We start from the raw sequence: 20,590 nt of genomic DNA, 5'->3' as shown, positions 1-20,590 counted from the left end.
ACTGCAGTCTCTCTGTTCCTGTAGAAATTACAACAGCCAAAGATGAAATCTAAGGCAAGAGAGATGACAGCATGATGGAAGGAAAGAGTACACTGAGTGCCTTATTGATCTATCTGCCAGCCTGTGAATGGTGGGTAATAAAAATTTATTGAAAATTAGGGGAAAAAATCACTTACTCTAATTCTTCTGAAAGGCATTACTGATGCTACATATGAATAAATCCCTCCTTCCTCAGGACGAAACTACCATCCTCCACCAGCCAACCCTCCAAACAGCACGAATTTAAAAATCTTGCAATTTTATTTGCATATAAAGGCCGCTAGATATAGAATATCACAATAAATTTAAAGAAACAACTGCTTTCCTAAATTTCATTAACAAGGTAACGTAAAATAGAATAAAGCTCAACAGCATTTACAATGGGAAAACAGAAATGACTATTAGCGACAATATTTTGTGCTAGCGAAGATTGCATCGACACACAGTGCAAAATGGGAGAGGGGAGAGGAAGTAAGAAGACAATTCGGGGTATTTAAATAGAAAGGACAACTAAGCCTTATTTTAGTTAGCTTCCATTGCATCCATTTAAGTCTATACACGCCTGTAACTGTACCTAGATTTAACTCAAGCTCTTTAAGACCTTGAGTTCTGAGAAAATATGTCAGTTCCTTCCGACTTCTGATGTGCTGCTATACAGCATCCCTTTGCAGTTGTACTGTCCTTGGCAATATTAAACTCCTAACGTAGTCATAATACACAAAAAATACTTATATATATAAACCCATATTGAAAAGGAGTCTGCATGTTCATTTTTTTAACCGTATGAGATACCTGCTCTTGACAGATTCCATTTCTGTATTTTTAAAGCTAAAATAATTTAAAAGAAACAAACAAACAAGAGACCTTGTATAACCACAATAGGAATCTTACTAGCTAAACCATCCTTTAAATGACAGCCATTTTCTTCTCAACGCAGCTTTCTTCATAGTGAGAGTGTGAAAAGACGTCTTTTCCATGCCTGCTTCTGTTGAGAAGATTGCTATAAAACGGGACCATATCTGCAAAAAAGAAGCATTACCAAGAAAACAACAACAACAAAACATCGAAAACTAAAATATTTCAAACAATACTCTTAAACAGTTGTGCAAATCTCTGTTGGTTTTTAAAACACTGCCTACCTGTTTCTTATTTTTTTCTTTCAGCTTAAAGCATATTAAAATAAGACTTTTATCACTTTTTAAAAGAAAGCTTGGCTGTCCTTTGGCGAACACTAACAATTTACAATGGCATGGCCTTTGAGAAAACAGAAGTCAATTTACAAATTCACAATGTTCCTCTGATTTCAAATGGATGCCCCATTTAAAATAAAATAAAATAAAGAAGAAGCACAACTTCTAGCATCATTTGTGTTCCAACAATTTACAAAAAGAACTCACAGGGTTTGGAAATAAGTAAGAGAATGTAAGTTTATAATTAGAAAAATGGCAGTTTGTAGACCTTCCCTCACATTCCAATAGGGCATTTAGAGCTTCAGGAACCCTGTGGGTTTGGAAGGTCAAATATAATTGGAGGGTTGGTTGGTTGAAAGCTGACTGTACACGTCGAGGCATTGATGTACGTTGTGTAACCGTCGGTCATGATGCCATAACCTGTGGGAAGAGAGTGTCACATTTACTGTAATATATACAAATGAGAGTGACGGAATGTAGGGCTGTCAGGCAAGGAAAACAAAAAAATTTTGTCAGTGGGCAGTGAGATGAAATTCAGTTGAGCCTCCTCAGATATAATGACTTTCAGAAGCTACTGCCCTATTTTACTCTATTTTCTTTAAACGGCAGAATCCTCTTCAACTAAGAGCGATTATTTTTTTTCTTTATTTCCATGCTAAACTTGTTGAAGAAGGGCTGTGATTTCTTTACTAGGGAGAATAAAGAAAAACTTTTTTTCTTCCTTTTAAAATAGGATTTTCATTTCAAAGCCTTGTGTTAACTGTTGAGCTCTAGGGAATAAAATGAGTGATAGAAGGATTACTCCTTTTTTTTTTTTTTTTTTTAAATTTTTATTTATTTATTTATTTTTATTATACTTAAGCTCTGGGATACATGTCCAGAATGTGCAGGTTTGTTACACAGGTATACATGGGCCATGATGGTTTGCTGCACCCATCAACCCATCATTTGCATTAGGTATTTGTCCTAATGCTATCCCTCCCCTTCCCCCTGCCACCCCCTGACAGGCCCCATGTGTAATGTTTCCCTCCCTGTGTCCATATGCTTCTCATTGTTCAACTCCCATGTATGAGTGAAAACATTCAGTGTCTGGTTTTCTGTTTCTGTGTTAGTTTGCTGAGAATGATGGTTTCTAGCTTCATCCATGTCCCTGCAAAGGACATTAACTCATCCTTTTGTATGGCTGCATAGTATTCCATGGTGTATATGTTCCACATTTTCTTTATCTAGTCTATCTTTGATGCTGGAGAGGATATGGAGAAATAGGAACACCTTTACACTGTTGGTGGGAGTGTAAACCAGTTCAACCATTGTGGAAGACAGTGTGGTGATTTCTCAAGGATCTAGAAATACCATTTGACCCAGCAATCTCATTACTATCTACCCAAAGGGTTATAAATCATTCTACTATAAAAACACACACACACATATGTTTATTGCAGCACTATTCACACTAGCAAAGACTTGGAAGCAGCAAAATCACCTTGTTAACCTCTCTGAGCAATGTCTGCCCTTGTCCTTCATTCCTACCAGCTCTGTCCTGAAGTCCCCATCCTCCCCTTCCTTTCTCTCCAAAGCAGCAGATCCCTTCCTACCCTTTATGAAACAAATGCTTATGTAGAATTCTGTTTTATAAAATAGATAAAGCTGCTTTTTATATGGATACATTTATTTTCCAATGTGTAGCTTTTACTTATTAAAAGTCAATGTATTTCTTAAAAAATTAAAAATAGAGTTACTGTATGATCCAGCAATTCTACTTCTGGTCATCTATTCAAGGTAACTGAAGGGTCTTGAAGAGATATGTGCACACCCACGTTCACTGAGTTGGAGTCTCACTCTGTCACCCAGCCAGGCTGGAGTCAAGTGGCATAATCTTGGCTCACTGCGATCTCTGCTTCCTGGGTTCAAATGATTCTCCTTCCTCAGCCTCCCAAGTAGCTGGGATTACAGGTGTATGCCATCATGCCCGGCTAATTTTTGTATTTTTGGAGAGATGGGGTTTCATCATGTTGGCCAGGTTGGTCTTGAACTCCTGACCTCAACTGATCCACCTACCTCGGCCTCCCAAAGTGCTAGGATTACAGGTATGAGCCAATGGTCCCAGTAGTGACTAGCCTATTTTATTTAGCATAATGTCCTTAAGATTTATTCATGTTGTATCACATGTCAGAATTTTCTTCCTTTTTAAGGCTGAATATTCCATTGTACATATATGCCACATTTTGTTTATTCATTTGTCCATCAACAGGCATTTGGGTTGCTCTCATGTCCTGGCTATTGTGAATAGAAGGATTACTCCTTAGAGGCAAACACAACCAAATTCAAAGTGCGATATGGGGTAGGTGAGGGGGGAAGGATACTGCATTGAGAGTTAAGAAATGGGCCGGGCACGGTGGCTCAAGCCTGTAATCCCAGCACTTTGGGAGGCCGAGATGGGCGGATCACGAGGTCAGGAGATCGAGACCATCCTGGCTAATACGGTGAAACCCCGGCTCTACTAAAAAGTACAAAAAACTAGCCGGGCGACGAGGCGGGCGCCTGTAGTCCCAGCTACTCGGGAGGCTGAGACAGGAGAATGGCGTGAACCCGGGAGGCGGAGCTTGCAGTGAGCTGAGAGCCGGCCACTGCACTCCAGCCTGGGCAGCAGAGCAAGACTCCGTCTCAAAAAAAAAAAAAAAAAAAAAGAAATGTAGACACTTAATCTACTTATTTATGAAATAATCTCTTAACTGCCTTTACAAAAGTTAACCATACATGATTTTTGAATTGTGTGGCTTTAATACAATTCCATTTCATTCAAAAGTGTCAACTAATCGCATGCCCAAGTGATGTGTAGAAACATCACCCTAGGTCATTGTTTCCTAAGCCTACCTAGATACTAGATCAAGCAAAAACACTTCCCATGTGCAATATAAACCTTTTGTGATTTATTGGGAGAAAGCTGTTTCCCTAGGTGTTTGGTATATATGTTACCTTGATAATTTTTAATATGTTAAAATGTTTAGCATGTTTGCAAGTTTGCACATTTCCCTTAATACCTTATATTTGCCTTATAGCCTCTTCAACTAAGATTGTAATTCTATGTGGGTATCAGGCTCTTATGGTGTATAAAAATATAGCTGTGAAAAAAATAAAATTACCAAGATACATAGAAGTAACTGAAAAGGCTTTTTTCCACATTTGCTAAAATTTCTCCAAGTAAGCCTGTGGAGAACTTAATGAGGGTCAATGGAAAAATCTCTTAAGAAAAGAAAAGAGGCATTTAAAATCTGTGCTGTTTAGTTCTGGGGTCATAAAGTCTTGTTATCTCTCTCCATCAAGAGGTTGGTATTTGCCCTCTTTCTGCCCTCTTCAGCTGTCTTAAGTGAATAAAAGTGAGACAAGTTTATATGAATATGATCTCCTCCCTTTTAGGCAAGTTTATTATTTTGGGGCTTCGGTGGAATTCCCCAATTGTCTGGCTAGTTTAAAGGTAATTAATGATTTTTTTTAAAGATAAAATGCAAACTCAGAGGCATGCTGCAGGAATTCAGACTTGTTTTCAGAATAACAGTCCCCCAGAAATGTTGCTTAGTTTACATATAAGGCCCCACCTCCCTACTCTTCCCTTCAGGCACTCCCCCATCACTGGTGTTCCCTCCATCATACCTTAGGGCAGTATCCTCCTTTACAGGAAGCACAGCTCAAAGCCAGGGCAGGCTGACATCCACTCTCTGGGAGCTGCACCCTGCTTTCCACCCACTCAGCTGGTACCTGCACTTGGAGCAAGCTGAATTTTCTCTGGCCTCAGTAGGATGATTTTCAATATGCTCTTTATTACCCGCCTAACCAGGAAGCCACTGGATTTGTGGGCTTTGAAAAAGCCAACTTTGCTTTTTGCTTCCTCAGGCACACAGCCTTAAACACCTCAACTTGACTGCAGATTCATAAATAACTCCAGAGAGCTGCCATAAGCAGGAGCTGGAGAGAATATAGTGGCTGCCCACGTAAACACGGCCATTGCACACAAGCGTGTGTAACTGGGAAAGTCGGCTAGGGACAGAAACCCTTAGGCTTGCTGAAAGAAGGCTTTGTGTCTGTCCCAAAGCCCAGTTACCCATGATTTGAAAAAGGCAGGTTGGAGAAAACCCAGATCCCTTGAAGGTTCCTGTGAGGCTTTTGGTTCTGTGAACCTGACTTAGCTTACCTTGAAAGGCAGAAAAACAGCAACTGGACCAGTTCCCATTTAAGAGAGATTTAATTATTCTGCTTAACCTCAGCCTGAGCTAATAGCTCTGTTGACTTCTGAGAAGTCTGAAACAGTTTTCTGAGGTTAGTAAGGAAAAGTCTACCTGCAAACATGCAGGTTCCCGCCACTTCTGTTACACACCTTTCACTGTATGTCCCAAGCTGTTTTTCAGAGAATGCCTTGTCTTCCTGGGTCTTTGTGTTAATTCCGTATGAAACACAATATTTACAGGTAGGAGGGGACTATACAGGCTTAAAATATCTTCTAATATCTAGACCTTTTCTTCTAACTCTCTTAAGGAGAAAATGACTCCTTCTGTACATCGGAGTTGCTCTAAAGCAGTGGTTATCAAACATTCCTCGTTAAAGCCCTGAGATTCCAGAAGCTGCCAGGGGGAATGCTGGGTTTGCAGTAAAGTAGACCAGATGTGCTTCCTACTTTCCACTCTGCTTACAAGAGAGAAGGTCCATATAAAATATTTATCAGTTTTATATGCAGATATTTCTCATAAGACTTCATCTTATAAAAGGGTCCTGCTGCTAAAAAGTTTGAAAACAACTACTCCAGTTATTCCTAGTTGTAGACTGAGATCATGGATAGAGATATAACATATTTTGAATTCTTTTCCGCTGTTCTTACCTTCATGGATTCCACCAAACACATGGAGCTTGGGCCGGACTCGCCTCTGAACTGTGTTTAACAGCTCCACACAGCCCACTCTTTGAAGCTCCTTTGGAACCCAGTCTCGAAAACCTAAGGGCAAAATGCAATCAATACACTTAATTTTCTTGCTTCAGGTAAGGTTTCATTTAGACTTTCAGGAAGCCATAACTCACAGAAGGTTTATTACATTATCTGTAATCCTAGCCTCTCCATTAAAGCTCACAATGGCTTTTAAGAAACTTTTCACTCGTCACTTTGTCTTCTTTAGGTTCTTGAAATTTTTTTTTTGGTTTCCATTTTTTTTTTCTTCCTGTTAATTAACATTTTTTTTTTCTGTAAGAGATTAGATTTATTCAGCCATGGGTTTCAAATCTTCTTCATGAGCTCAATGACATTTATTCCCGGCAGTCCCACAGTATCTCTTTCTCCATCAATTCAGTTACTTTCTCTTTTTTATTATATCTTTCTTATAGCAGTTTACTTCTAAGATGATTCAAAGAAGAAGGACTGGGAGGGGCTGCCTGTAAACTGGTCACAAGATACCCAGCTCTCTTTAGATACACTAAGTCTTACCTCTTGTGGTTCCCGATGACCAAAGCTTTGGAAAGCCAGATTGTTGCTGTGGTCCTGTCCTCTGCAGCGACAGGCAAAAATGTGACCTCACAGTGGCATCCAGCAAGCTGGGGCTAATTGACTACTTTTAAAGTAAAAGCCACTTAGTTCTACACTTAATGCAGAAAATCCATAAAAACTGACATCAATTATAGCAAAAGTCAGCTATCTGGATGATTATGGCCTGGAATGGAATCCATACGCCTCAGCAGGATAGGGCATAAAGAAGGCAGGTAGGATGAAAGGCTAAATTGTAATCTCTGGAAATCCATTCCACAGCGCCATTAGGTTATTTCTATTATTTAGAAATAACTGGGCAGTAAGGAACAGCTTTCTGCTTTGTCGGGCCAAACTGCACACGTGAACGTTTAGCGTCTCTGTAAAGACACATTTGCAGGGGTTTAAGGAGTGACCGGAGAGTCTGAGAATAGATGGAAGTGAGGTCGCTAGCAAAAATCTGTTCAGCATTTTCAAAAGTTTTTAAATGGTGGGGCAGAATCCTTAAGCTGCATTGACTGGCATATTACTTCATGCATGTGTTTTTCCTGACGGGGGAATATATTCTATTTCATATACAAACATCTGAGAAAGCATCTTACTCATACCGTAATAGTGAAGTCCCACAGCAGTGTGGCGCCCCTCACCAGTAGGAAGAAATTCAAAGCCAATCTTTCCACTCCCCTCTCCGATGTCACGTTTTCACAAGAATCCCGATAGCTGTATTAACTAAGATTCAGTAATACCTTATGAAAACTTTGCCTGACCTTTTATTTGGGAACTCCTTGATGTAGCTGTCACTATTCTCTACTCACAGCCACTCTCTCATTTACTCCACCTTTACCATAAAGAGAGGGATGCTAGCTTCCCTATTAAGAGTTCCTGGGATGTCTAAAACCCTTGGAGTCTACAGTTCAGAGTTACTCTTATTGCCATTTGCTTTTATACCAAAATCAATGACTTGGTAAGTTTGTTCTGTTCAAAGTTATATTTCAAATAATACCCCAGTCATGTAAACGTTTCTCTGCTGAAGATGTCCAAGTCCCTTGAAATAAACAACCAAAGGGAAATCATGCCTGCACTCAATTAGGCTGCTCAGACAAAAGGATGAAGGTAGCTGAAAAGATAACTCTGTAGGGTGCTCTCACTGGGTAATTCATGCTCATCAGAATATTTACCTAGCAATTTAATGATGTAGCTACTCTAACAGTTGCAAAATAGGGAACTTAATTAATTATGACTTGATAAAGGTTGTTGACAAGTGTAATATTTTAAAACATGGGTTGGGGTGGTCTGGGGATGATGAAAAAGCATGGGAATGGTGATTCTGAAGTGTTAAAAAAGTGAGGAACTGCTGATCCTGTGCAAATCTGTACAATTCCCATGTCTGCAAGAGAGCTGGCTCTTCTTCTCTTACTTCCCCCATTACTAAAATGTGCCACTATGGCCTCCGCTGTGGTGCTCACTTCCACTGTTTCTTTGTGAAACATGGGCCACTTCCCTTGCAAGAGAAGGAGAGAAGCACTAAGTGCCTTGGAGGAGAAAATATCTACAAAGGTTAAACCTGCATTAGGAAATGAAGGTTAGCTTTTTCTTTTTCTTTTTAGGGATGACAGAGGAGGGGAGTAACATGGATAAAAACCCCAAACCACAGGAACATTTGTGGAAATTATTTATATTTATATAAAGTGTTTTTCCCCCTCTCCAAACCAACATGATTAAGAAACTCTCTAAGCACTGTACACTGAAAAATGTGTTAAAAGGGTAGATTTCATGTGATATGTGTGTATGTGTGTGTGTTTAGCCCCAATTTTAAAAAGAAAGAAAAAATCGAACATTCTTCTATTAAAAGTGGAACATCTGAATTTCTTGAGCACACCTTAGTTGTTTAGAAAGGGTCCTGGCATAATGAGTACTGAGTAGATGTGGAATCAGGGTGGTAGTCCTTGTTGAAGAATGTTCTGTAGCTAAACTAACAGATAACAAGTTCGTGAAAAATTAGAAGATAATAAGTCAAATGATCATTCTCTGACCCGTAATGTGGCTCACTAGTGGGTAGGCTTTGAAGCCCACAGACAATATAAATCTGGATGCTGGCTCCATGTGCCTGTAGGATAAGTATCCGTAAGTAACTTTCAGCGTAAGTTCTTACTGAAATACCTCAGCTTAAAAAAAAGGATTCTTTTCTAAAATTATCAGCTCAAATGTTAAACTTTAAAGGTCTCCCAGGTTCCAGCATTATATGGAAAAGGAAAATGAGCTCCTTTGAACAAAAATTTCCATCATTTCATTGCCATTCAAAAGCCCTGTGATTGGGAGGTCTGTATCTTCCTTCCGTTCTCTACCCCACCCCCTTACTCCAAAGTGAATACAGTTCTTAAAATAAATTATCAAGCTCAAAAGACTGTGGTGCACCATACTCATTTGATTTTTCCCTGACTTGACTAAATCAAAAAATTTAATTTCAAGAACACCTGTAAGCCCAGCAAAACTGCTGAGTTTAATTATCATACTGAGTTTCTTTAAAGACATTGACTTTTCTTTTCGTATTCACTTTTTTTTTTTTGGAGGAAAATGATTATGTCCCTGAAGCATTATTCATTATGCCTGGAAAAAAAAAGGCATCTGGATGACAAAGGACAACCTTTGCTTCACTTACCTAGAGGAGGTCCATGTGTCATGAGTATGTCAATGCCCTCAGGGATGAGGTTCCACTTGTCCAGCAGAGACTGACCTCTGGGTAGGTTAAAGCCCCATCCATTAAACCACGGGGTCCTTTGGGAGAGATAATGCACATGGTATCAGGCCAGCAGAGCCACGGCTCCGCTCTGCAATATTTCTCTCTCGCACATTCCCCCACGGTTTGCATTGCTCTCTTTTCTCTTTTTGATGGTTGGCCCTGGCAGCAGGATGCTTTTTTGTTGACTGCTTCAAAACCAATCCATTTGAAAGCAAGCGTGGAGCCTACGAATTGTTCTACTAGAAAGGGGCACAGGAGCCTTTACAGTGGAGACTTTCCCAGCAGGCCTCTATCAAAATCTTGACAATGCTTTGTCTTCCCCCAAATCTCAGTGCTTCCTAAGATACCCAGCCCTGATCCAAAGCATTTCCACCCTTCCTGTAGTGCCTCACAGCTAAGAAATTCTGCAGTACTCCTTCTCCCTCGCAATCACTGTGGAACTACTTCTTCAGAAAGATTCTCACTAAGTCCTTGGAGAAAATGATGAGGGCTCTGATACAGACACCTCTGTCCATTATGATGGTTTGTATACCCTGGAGTGAGATTTCCAAAAAAAATATGGGGGCTCTGAAAAGTGAGAAGGAACATAGTAAACAGAAAGTAAATGTAGAACTTTTCTCCTGCCACCAAAAGGAAGATTTGGGGACATCTCTGGTCACTCTGGAATCTACTCTCCTGACAATGAACGTGAGCTTTTTCCAATCCCAGGAACTTCTGCTCCAGGAATGAGTTTTTGAGATTGATGTTCCATGTAGAAGGGAATGAGTCTTTGTCCATCCACTGGACATTTCTGAGCATTTCTGATTGGTGCTGAAAATGTCTCTACCATTGTAATAGGAGACTGATCAATTTCTCTCTGCAAATACTATAGGCTAAATCACATTAGAACTAAGTAGTTCCCAGTGTCATCCTATTCCAAAACATCTAGATCTTATCAGTATTCTTTAAAACTGTTCTATTTTGTTCTGTGGGTAAATTCTAATTTGCTAAGGCATACAGGTAACAAACAAGTTGGTCAATCTTCTGGCCAAGCCCAACTTACCCTTTCAGCTTAACCCGCCCCTTCCATGCCAAATGAAAGAGGTAAACCTGTGTATAAGGTGACCCTAACCTTGTCAGTCACAGCTAATCAAATGGAGTGCACCCTTATTTAAAGCCAGTCACTGGCCAGACTAATCAGATTCTTTCAAGAATTTGAACTTAGAAACACTGACACAGCATTCATTTGGTGGTGGACACATATAGTCAAGACCAGAGGGAGAAGAATGGTCATCGAAAGCCATACAAAAATCTGTGGTACACGTGCAAACTTCAGTTCATGCTGATATGGTGGAGAAAGTTCCAGAGAGGAGACTGTGTAGCCCTAGCCAGAAAAGGAGAAACCAGGAAAGTATCAGACTTGCTTCCTAACCACTTTCCAAATCCTTAAGACATGCCCAGGGTGCTTGCTCATAACAGAAATAAGAATATGAGAAGAAGAAGAATTATTATAGCTATTGTTTTATTTAATGTTTTTTCTGTGTCAAGGTACCATTCTAAGCACTTTATTTGTATTAACTCATTTAAGCCTCGCAGCAAACTCATGAGGTGGGCACTATTATCATCTCTACTTTACAATGAGGAAACTGAGGCACAGAGAGGTTAGGTAAACACAATTAACAACTTGGATATAAACCCAGGCGGTCTGGTTCCAAAACCAGTGTTTACCACCATGCAATTCCTCTTCTTATATACTATCTGAATTAATTTACTCCTTGCTCTGGGTGAGACTCTTCTGTGCTCTTTCAAGTTTGGGTATCTTGTTGCTTGAAGCCTAATGAGCTCTGAACTGGAATAATATAGCAATTTCATGGTTCTGAAATCCAGTAATAACATGGTGGAGTGGACACCTATTGCTTTTGCCTGTTCAGATCTTGCCTCCATCTTTTGGTGACAACATTTGAGTTCGTTTGGAGAACCACCCTTTCCCACTCAGTACATGTGCTTCTGGTAAAACTGATTCCATCGGTGCTCTAGACTGGGTCTCAGGGATGTACATATGATCCAAGTTGTGTCAACGAGGGTCACCATCAGGCTTTGGTTGGTGTTATCTAAGAAGAGGTCATGGTTTTTCTCTCTGGGATCCTGAGTCTTAAGACTTATATGAGCCTGGAATTGCCAGGGAGCTATTTTATCTGTCCTATAGATAGCCCTTGCTTGAGAAACCACCACAAGAAACCCCAGACAAAAAAAGAGAGGGCTCTAATGATGTTGTTGAACGCGTGGATCCAGCTTTACCCGAAGCCAACTGAACTTTTCCTTCTACGAGCCAATAAAATCTTGTTCTTTTTATTAACTTTAGTTAGATCTTGTTTCTTGAAACTTAAGAAGTCCTAATATATACAATTATTGTATGCACTTGGGATAAGCAATAATGTCTCCTCCACTCCAAGATGTCCACATCCTAATACCTGGAACCTGTGAATGTTACTGTACATGGCAAAAGGAAATTAAGGTCACTGATGGAATTCAGCTGACCTGAAGATAGTAAGATTATCCTGGATTATCTAGGTCAGCCCAACGTAACCCCAAGGGTCACTAAAAGTGGAAAAGGGAGGTGGAAAAGATCAGAGTGATGCAATGTGAGAAGGACTCAACCTGCTATTGATGGCTTTGAACACAGAAGAAGGAGACTAGGAGACAAGGAATGTGGGCAACTTGTAGAAGCTGGAAAAGTTAAGAAAAACCCAGATCTTCCTATAGATCCTCCAAAAAAATACAGCCCTGCTGACACCTGGATTTTAGTCTGGTGAGACCCATGTCAGACTTCTGACCAATGTATTTGTAAGATAAATATGTGTTGTTAGAAGCCACTAAAGTTGCTGTGACTTGATAGAGCAGAAATAGAAAATTGATACAGTACCTACAACATCTGAGCTGGCTATAAAATGCAGGCACTGGGAGTGGCCCTGGGTCTCAGCTGACATACGGCACATGGTCAGTCAACACAGCCCCACCCCAGCCGCACTGCCTTGCTCAGTTAGATGCAGTGCTTTTAGAGAGGAGAAGGTAGTGCTCTCTTTCCTACCTCAATTTGCTTGGGAGGCATCTGGCATTGGAAGCCTGGGGATAATGCCAGGTAGACCCTATTAGAGTTCAACGAATTGGTCTTTCTCTCTTGTCCTTTAAGATTCTTCACCTTCAGGCTCTTAAACATTTTTATTAGAGTCTAAAATAGAGCTTTTCTCATTCGGGATGCCCATCCTTCCCCTTCATTTTACAGTAACCCTCTTCTAAGGTTTGTCTTAAAAGTAAAAACAAAACAAAAAGGCAACTTCGAAACCCAATGAAAACTCGGTGAACATTTTGGACAAAGAGAGGCAGAGAAAAACAAGCAAAAGCATCTGTTTTGCTAGATTTTGAAAACAAGTTTCTGGGCCTATGGTTCTCATCTGGACATCTGATAAAGAAGGGTTTTAACAAGTCTCAAACACACTCAGGTAGTTGGTACAATGAGGGGATCTGATTTTGCTGTCAGCGAGGACAGTCAACCTTTGATCCCACGGGACACCCAGGGGCTTCCAGAGGCAAAGGAACAGGGCTTAAATTTTTCAGTCTTTCCGGTTTTCCCTTGCAGAATTTTCTCTTAAAACTCCAAAGCCATATTCCCCCAGGAAATCCTCAGTTTTATAAGTGCTCTGTAAAAGATAAGACAAACCTATGGCCTATATTTACAGAGACCCCAAATTTCATTTGGTTAATGTTAAACTGTGACAAAATCCAGAAGTTTCCAAGTTAAGGGTGAACTTTAACAATGTCTGTCTTTTATTTCAACTCAGATCCTTATGTGTATGAGAAGAAGAACAGTTATATTCCAGGAAAAAGAAAAAAAAACATTTATCATGGCCTTCATGTGCTTTTACATAGAGCTTTTACATAAGTTATTGGATTTAGTTCTTCACAGCAATTTTTAAGGTAGGTATTATCAACTCTATTTTTAGTTAAAAACTTGAACATCAGGGATATCAAGTAACTTGTCCATGTTCCCAGGACCAGTAAGTAGTAGAGCCAAGATCTGAACCTGGATCTGCTGGCTCCAAAGCTTGGGTTCTTCCATTGCACAATGCTGACCAAAACCTACTAGCCAAATTTCAGTTTTTGCTCTCACATAGGTAAAGTAAAAATAAGGCTGTTTCATACAGTATCTTAGTCTGTGTACTGTACAACTCCAAGAGGTGCCATGGAATTGTGCAACTGTGGTGGCCTTTGGTAAAACATAGTATGATATGGCTGTTCTGGGAGCTTTCCAGTCCTCTAAATCCTCTAGGTAAGGTGTTTCCATAAGACAGTGGCAGGCAGTGGGAAAACCAGCCCACTGATGGATTCCAGAATTATCTCAGCGTGGCATAACAAATGGGGCATACAGAAGTGGGGAGATGTGTGTGCTAATTTTCATGCTATTAATTCACTGGTTCACCTGAAACTTAGGTTAGCAAAAGCTCCTCACTGGTTCAGTTTCCTCACCTGAGAGATGAATGAGTGAATGGACTCAATTACTGGATTTTAAGATTGCTTTTAGGTTGTAGAAATCTTATGCAGAAATGCAATGCACAAAGGGGGCAAATGCAAAGGTGGGGACTGGGAAGAAGAAACTTAGAGCCTGCTCACTCACTCAGCTCCCTCCTCCTTTCCAACCTGCACCTCTGAGCACAGCTGGCCAAATCTGCCACTTGATGATCTTTCCACAATCTAAAAATCCTGGTATTTTATAGTTCTGTGCAGATTATCCGTGTTCTGAGTAATTGCAGTGAATTGCTCTCAGTGAATTACCTAAACTGCTTGTGAGGGACCAAGTCTAGTGTGACAGAAATATCTATACAGAGCAGAACACTGAATGTGTCAGTGCCAATGAATAATGCTTTATCCAGTTGAGTTTCAACCTGAAACATGAAACCCCAGCAGTGAGCCCATCAGGGGTTCACTGGAAAATACGTGCACAGCCAACCTCCAGAGCCCCACAATGGATTTTGTTGTGTAGCAATAGGGGGCGAGGGGGGGAAGGAGGAGGGGGGAATCCAAGGGAACAATGTCTATTGCTTCAGCCAAAGGACTTAATAATTAGCTGTGACTAACAGATACCACATGGGAACCAACTTGTAAGAAAATGTCCCACAAAGCACCCTATTGCCAGTGGGCCAGTTTGAGCCTTCAACCTCTTCCCTTCTAGGGAGAGACTCGAAAACTAGAAGGAAGGGGAGCAACTCCATCTGCCTGAAGCCACTGGACCAAAGACTCAGATGGATGGAAGCTGGGTATGCTTTCAAGGCACCCTCCCCCTTGCTCTTGAAATTGCAAGCACTTGGCCTCCCTGGGCTGAAATTCCAGGGGCAGGGGCGAAGGGAGTTAACATAGGCAGAACTTACACCAAACAATGTCAATACAAAACAGGTTTTCTTTAAGGAAGCAAGTTGGGACGAAATCGCTGCAAAGGTCATCTGTGTTTGCAGTACACAGTACGGTGGTGCAGGCAGAAGGGAGCTGCCAAGCCATAAATCCAGGGAGGCTTGGACAGGTGAATAGCTATTTACTCCCCCCAGTGGGGGCTGGGTGCGTCCTAGGAAAGCAGGATTTGGAAACAGGACATTGGTGCCTGTTATCCTCAGGTGGGCTACTCAGCGTCACAGCCCTGGTGTTACAAATCAACATCCACAAATTTTCAATGCACAGACAGGTCCTGAGCTGGCTGCATCACAAAGACTTGGGTTCTTATTATTATGGTCTCCTGGGCACCTTCTGCAGGGATTACAGCTTGGAAGCCTTGGGGCAGCTCTGCTTGGATTTGGCACAGAAGCTGTGAAGGGGAAAGTGCAAAGATCACATAGCACCCAGACTTTAGGAGCTGGCAGGCTGGCTGTGCCACTTAGCGTAATGAGGACCTGCAGGCTCTTAAAAAGTTAGCCATTCTTATTCTGAAGGCAGTGGTTAAGAGCATGGATTATGGAGTCAAACAGACCCACGTTCAAGTTCCAGACTGGCCAATTATTGGCTTCTCTGGACTTCAGTTTTTACAAATAAAAACAGAATGTTTGCCTATGTGGATAAAGTGAGTGAACTTTTGTAAAATTTTTGGCACAGAGGGTTAATGTACCGCCTTTAATTTACATATGATATATATTAGCATATGCATGTGTGTACATATATACAGACACACACAAAATTGCTCACATTATTTTTTTCTTCCTAGAATTTCCCAAGCAATGGTTCATCAAATCATAGACCCTCCTGCTCCAGACTTTTGAAAAGTCCCCAATGAATAGGCAAGCACTACTGGATGGCTAGACAAAGCCTGATTTCCTCTGGCTGATTACTTATTAAAAGGCACTTTCTCAGTTCACTTTTGAGTGGAAGTTTTTCAGAAAGCCATTCGCTCACTCGCTCATTTGCTCCTTCCCTCACTGGCTCAGTCTTGCATAGACAAAACTGTGGAATGCAAGAGCACAGGGCAAAACGGTTAGTCAAGGCTGCTTAGCCAGCTAGTACAGGTGGTTAGATTTTGACAAGATCTTAAATTGGGGAAGTTCAGACAAGGGGTTACTTTGGGTCCTTGGAATCTTTATAATAGGGGACGCAGAGAGGTTCACCGAAGGAATTGACAAGCTACTAATGAATGCCATCACTGCTGCCTGGCACCTCTATTAAGCAAAACTCAGAAACGGAGAGCCAATTTTCACATACACTTTCTTTTCTAAATGGTAGTAGCCCTTCTGAATTGCAACCTTCTTCACGCCTGGCACTCCTAGCCACCATCGGCCCCTCTCCGACTGCACATCACACCAGGTCCAAGAGAAGCTAATTTAACCACCGCTGGTTAAAATCATACTGCACTTCACAGCGCCTTTCACATGCCATGAAGCTGTCATGATAATTCTTGATCTCTAGCTCACCTGACAGCTCAGCCCTCCCTTGACTGTAAAGCTTCCCCGTCAGTTAGAAATAGCAGTTTCCCTGGCACCAGATGTGTCATCCTGAATATCCAGACGAAAGGCAGACACCTGGCCCCTGCTCCCTTCCCTCCCTGCCTCATTTTCCCTTCTTAGCTCTGGATTTTGTTTGGGAAGGCAAGCACCACCACACCCACAACTCCCAAGTCCCTCCTCTGGGCAGCCTGGAAGTTCCTCTTCTGCACAATGCAAAAGATGTCTTGCATTAGCCCACAGAGCAACTTCACACCTTGTGCAGCAAAGAGACACACACACACCAATTGACATCGCTAGGAGAGGGAAGGAAAACTTAACATCAGGGCAAGATTTCCACCCTGTGCAGCTGCTTGGGAAGCCTGGCTAGCCCAAACCACTGGCCCAGCTGCCTCCAAAGGGCAGTGCTGGCTTCTCTTTCACCAGCTGTCTGGTCCCATCTCTTCACTACGACTTTGTAGGTTGGTCCTTCGTTATGAGGTCCTTGGGATGAAAAGAGATATTGTTTTGATAAAAGGCAGGCCTGAGTTAATAATGTGGTCTGTGTGTCATGGACAGGAAAGGAACAAATTGTGCCTGAGGTAGTCACCTGAGCCCCATGAGCTACTCATGGGGGCTTCTTAAACCCAGGCAGCACACGCAGACATCTTTACAAACACACCCGCTGTGTCCCTTTTTTGTAACTAATAAAGAACAAGTGTCAGAATTAAGCCTCTGTTAACGATTTTCCTTTCCTCTGCTGGAAAGGAGGTAGTGTAAGCAGAGTTTGCTGTAGAAACCAAGAAACAAAAGACATCATGACCAGTTTTCGAACTTGGTGTGCTCTGAATTATTAAAAATAATCCTACAGTGTCTGCCCAGCCCTCTCAAGCATACCTGCCTTTAATCTTGTAAACAAGTTCATAGCAGGAAGGGGAATATTTTCAATCTGTTTCCTTCTACGTGGCTGTAAGAAACGCGACACCCATCTATCATGCAAAGAGAGCCTGACAGGGCAGAAGAAAGATCATGGCAGGACTTCTGTCTTGGTGGACAGGTGAGGCAGATTTTGGACATGACTTGGTGCTTACATAAGTGGCTCTTTGTTGTGCTGCTGCAGAAATCAAAGGACAGCGTACCAGGGTGCCCTCAGTTAAAACAAGGGCAGGTCCTGTTCAGCCCTGGGACCCTGACAAGAGGAAAGGCTGTGAACTTAGCAGCCCCCAGTGGGACCTGCACTGATGTCCAATCCTTGGCAGGGAGAATTCCTCAAAGAGGAATCTCACAGCTCCCATTATCCAGGTTTGAAAGAAAAAGGGAGGCTTAACAGATGGAGAGAAGTAGATGTAAAGAAAAGGGATATTTGTCTTCTCTTTTCCTTTTTTCGTGGCAGTCTTTTTATTGTGGTAAAATATACATAACACGAAAGTTACCATTTTAACCACTTTTAAGCATATAATTCAGTAGCAGTAAGTATTTCGTTGGTGCAAAAGAAAGTGCTGTTTTTGCCATTACTTTTGATTACTTTCACCACCACTATCCATCTCCAAATTCTTTTCATCATCCTAAATAGAAGGTCTGTACCCATTTAACATTAACTCCTCCATTCCTTCTCTCCCAGCCCCTAGTAACCACTATTATACTTTGTCTCTATGAATTTAATGATTCTAGGTACTTCATGTAAGTGGAATCAGACAGTAATAGTCTGGCTTATTTCACCTTGCATAATGTTGTCAAGGTTCTTCCATATTGTAGCATGTGTTAGAAATTCATTCCTTTTTATGGCTGAATGATATGCCATTGTATGGGTATGCAGAATTCATTTTTTTATCTAAGAAGGTTTCTGAATGCCCAGTATGTGCCAGGCACTAAGCTTAACCAAAGGGAGACCTGGATAAGAAGTCCTAGTCCCTTTCTTTGTGAAGTGCACAGTTACTGGATCGTAAGCCCAGTGGGGATTGGCTCAGTAAGGTGCCTCCCAGGGTATACACTCCTTCAACAAACATCACCTGGATGCCTATAATGAGCCAGGTTCTGGCATGGTAGGTGCTGAGAAAATGAAATTGAATACAGTTTGCAGAACCAATCCACAGCTAGCCAGTTCATAGGTAGCACTGCCCTAGACAGGAGTCTTTAAACTTTGGCCTTCTTTTTTAAACAACCTAATTTCAGAGGAGCTTGGGGAACATCAGAATGATGTGAAAACTAATCCAGCAGTTCTAAATGCAGACAGGCCCTGAGGCCAGGAGGTGACCTGGGGCATCTGTGACAGGACTGGTGTGAGTGGGAGGGAGGTCCTTCCATTTCCTCCTATACATTCCCTAATAAGGCTCTGCAGCTGTAACTAGGACTACAACACACAAAAACCCACATCCTACTAGAGACTGAGCCTGCAAGGTGGCGTGTGTCACATGCCTGGCTGGCTCCAGAGCACAGGATGAACAGGACAGGGGAGGAGGTGGGAAGACCGCCAAGTACTCAGGAAATTCACAGATAATACCTGTGCCTCCCCTGCCCCATCCCACCCTTTAGGCATGTCAAGGCAACCAGGCAGGTAGATTGTTTTTCTAACTTAGGTTCCCCAACAAAATAAGAAAAAGAGGAAAGGTAGGTTCAGGAGTAGCTGAATTTTGTCTTGTTACATAGTGAACTCTCAAGAATTGATGTTAATAAACAAGTAGGAACTCATGAAATCTCTGCCCACCAGTACAGGAGAATTCACAATTTTATTATGTTTGGTTTCATTTAGAATGTGTTTATGTGTGTGTTGTTACACATTTATGTTGCTAATACTGGTTTCTTTTGTATGCTATTTAATATTCTAGGGTATCATCAAGGGGATACAACTGGGGAGCATTTTCCTGGTAAGAAAGCCTGCTACCTGAAAAATAGACCCAAAGGGGACACTGGTAAGTGGACAATAAAATACCATACAGCCATTAAACGTAAGGTCGATTGGAAACTCAATGAGTCTGGCTCACTACTGTGTCCCCATCACCTGGCACAGAGAAGATGCGTATTTGTCAGCTGAATTGAGTTAAGAATGAATGTTCATGAAGAGTTTGTAAGTTCATGAGAAAATGTGTATTCCCTGACGGTCAGTGGAAAAGTAAAGTATTACCTTTCATGTATCACTATGAATTCAAGCATGTAAAAATTGCTTTGAAGAAAAAGAAACAGATGGACATGCCTAATGGTTAGGTTATCTCCGGAGGTGAAGGAAGAGGGGAAGGATTATGGGTGATGTGAATTTTTTTCCCTTTCTGGTTTTTTTTTTTTTTAATTTTTCTATAATGACTATATATCATTTGGGGAAAAAAATTTATTCAGTGTAAAACTCTCCAGATGACTAAATGCAAGTGGAGCATGGATGGAAGAATTTGGAGAATTCAACATCTACTTCGACTCTACTTTTTCTAAGGTGGTTTCTTCCCTAGCTACATCCCTTTAATGCCCTGGGTTTAATTAGTGGGTTTGGGGACTTTTGCTCAGGAAGCTGACATACAGCCTGCCTTCTTTCTCTCTACCGCCCGTTTGCATATGTGGCAATAAAAAAGCATCTTCAGCAACGGAAGTCTTAAATCCATCCATGGAATGAATATAAGCCACATGATTGAGCACCTGCTTAGTGCCAGACATCACTCTGTTGCTGGTATATATCTCTCATCTGATTGAGAAATTTCAGTTTCAACGTACACATTATATATCTGTATGCCACTTTGCTACTTACAAATAATTCTCACATTTATCAGTTCACCAAGAGGTGAGCAAAGTATTAATTTTGGGAAAAACAGTCTCCATAAATAGGATTTTGGGGGCCGGGCATGGGGGCTCATGACTGTAGTCCAAGCTACTTGAGAGGCTGAGGAGGGAGGATCCCTTGAGACCAGGAGTTTGAAGATGCAGTGAGCTCTGATTACACCACTGCACTCCAGCCTTGGCTGTCTCTAAAAGTAAAAGATAAATAGAAGTTAGAGTGACTTGTCTAAGGTCATCCAAGCTAGGCTGGCATGAACCAGAACTTTGTAGTGCAATGATTAAGTTAAGAGGGTTAGAAGTTAGGTCTGGATTCAAATTCCAACTGCTTTCTACTTAGCGACATGACCCTGGATAAGCTCATCTGTTTGATCTCAGTTTTCCCATCTATAAAATGGACATAAGAATAACAACCATACATGTGTGTTGT

General features: G+C 41.4%; 1 protein-coding gene across 1 annotated transcript in view; it reads right to left on the bottom strand.

The window, feature by feature from the left end:
• Positions 1–278: 278 nt before the first annotated feature.
• MPPED2 (metallophosphoesterase domain containing 2) overlaps positions 279–20,590 on the bottom strand; it is a 181,653-nt gene continuing 161,341 nt past the window's right edge. Inside the window, exons 5-7 of the mRNA XM_033205641.1 lie at positions 9,392–9,507; positions 6,100–6,213; positions 279–1,649 (exon numbers count right to left, since the gene is read on the bottom strand). Of these exons, the coding sequence (XP_033061532.1) occupies positions 1,531–1,649; positions 6,100–6,213; positions 9,392–9,507 (349 nt within the window). The 3' untranslated portion in view covers positions 279–1,530. The remainder of the gene's footprint in view (positions 1,650–6,099; positions 6,214–9,391; positions 9,508–20,590) is intronic.

This window comes from Trachypithecus francoisi, unplaced genomic scaffold (genome assembly GCF_009764315.1).
Source record: "Trachypithecus francoisi isolate TF-2019V2 unplaced genomic scaffold, Tfra_2.0 Lachesis_group8, whole genome shotgun sequence".
NCBI lineage: Eukaryota > Metazoa > Chordata > Mammalia > Primates > Cercopithecidae > Trachypithecus > Trachypithecus francoisi.
The sequence above is the reverse complement of the archived record's forward strand: the minus strand, read 5'-3'. Positions and strand labels throughout refer to the sequence as shown.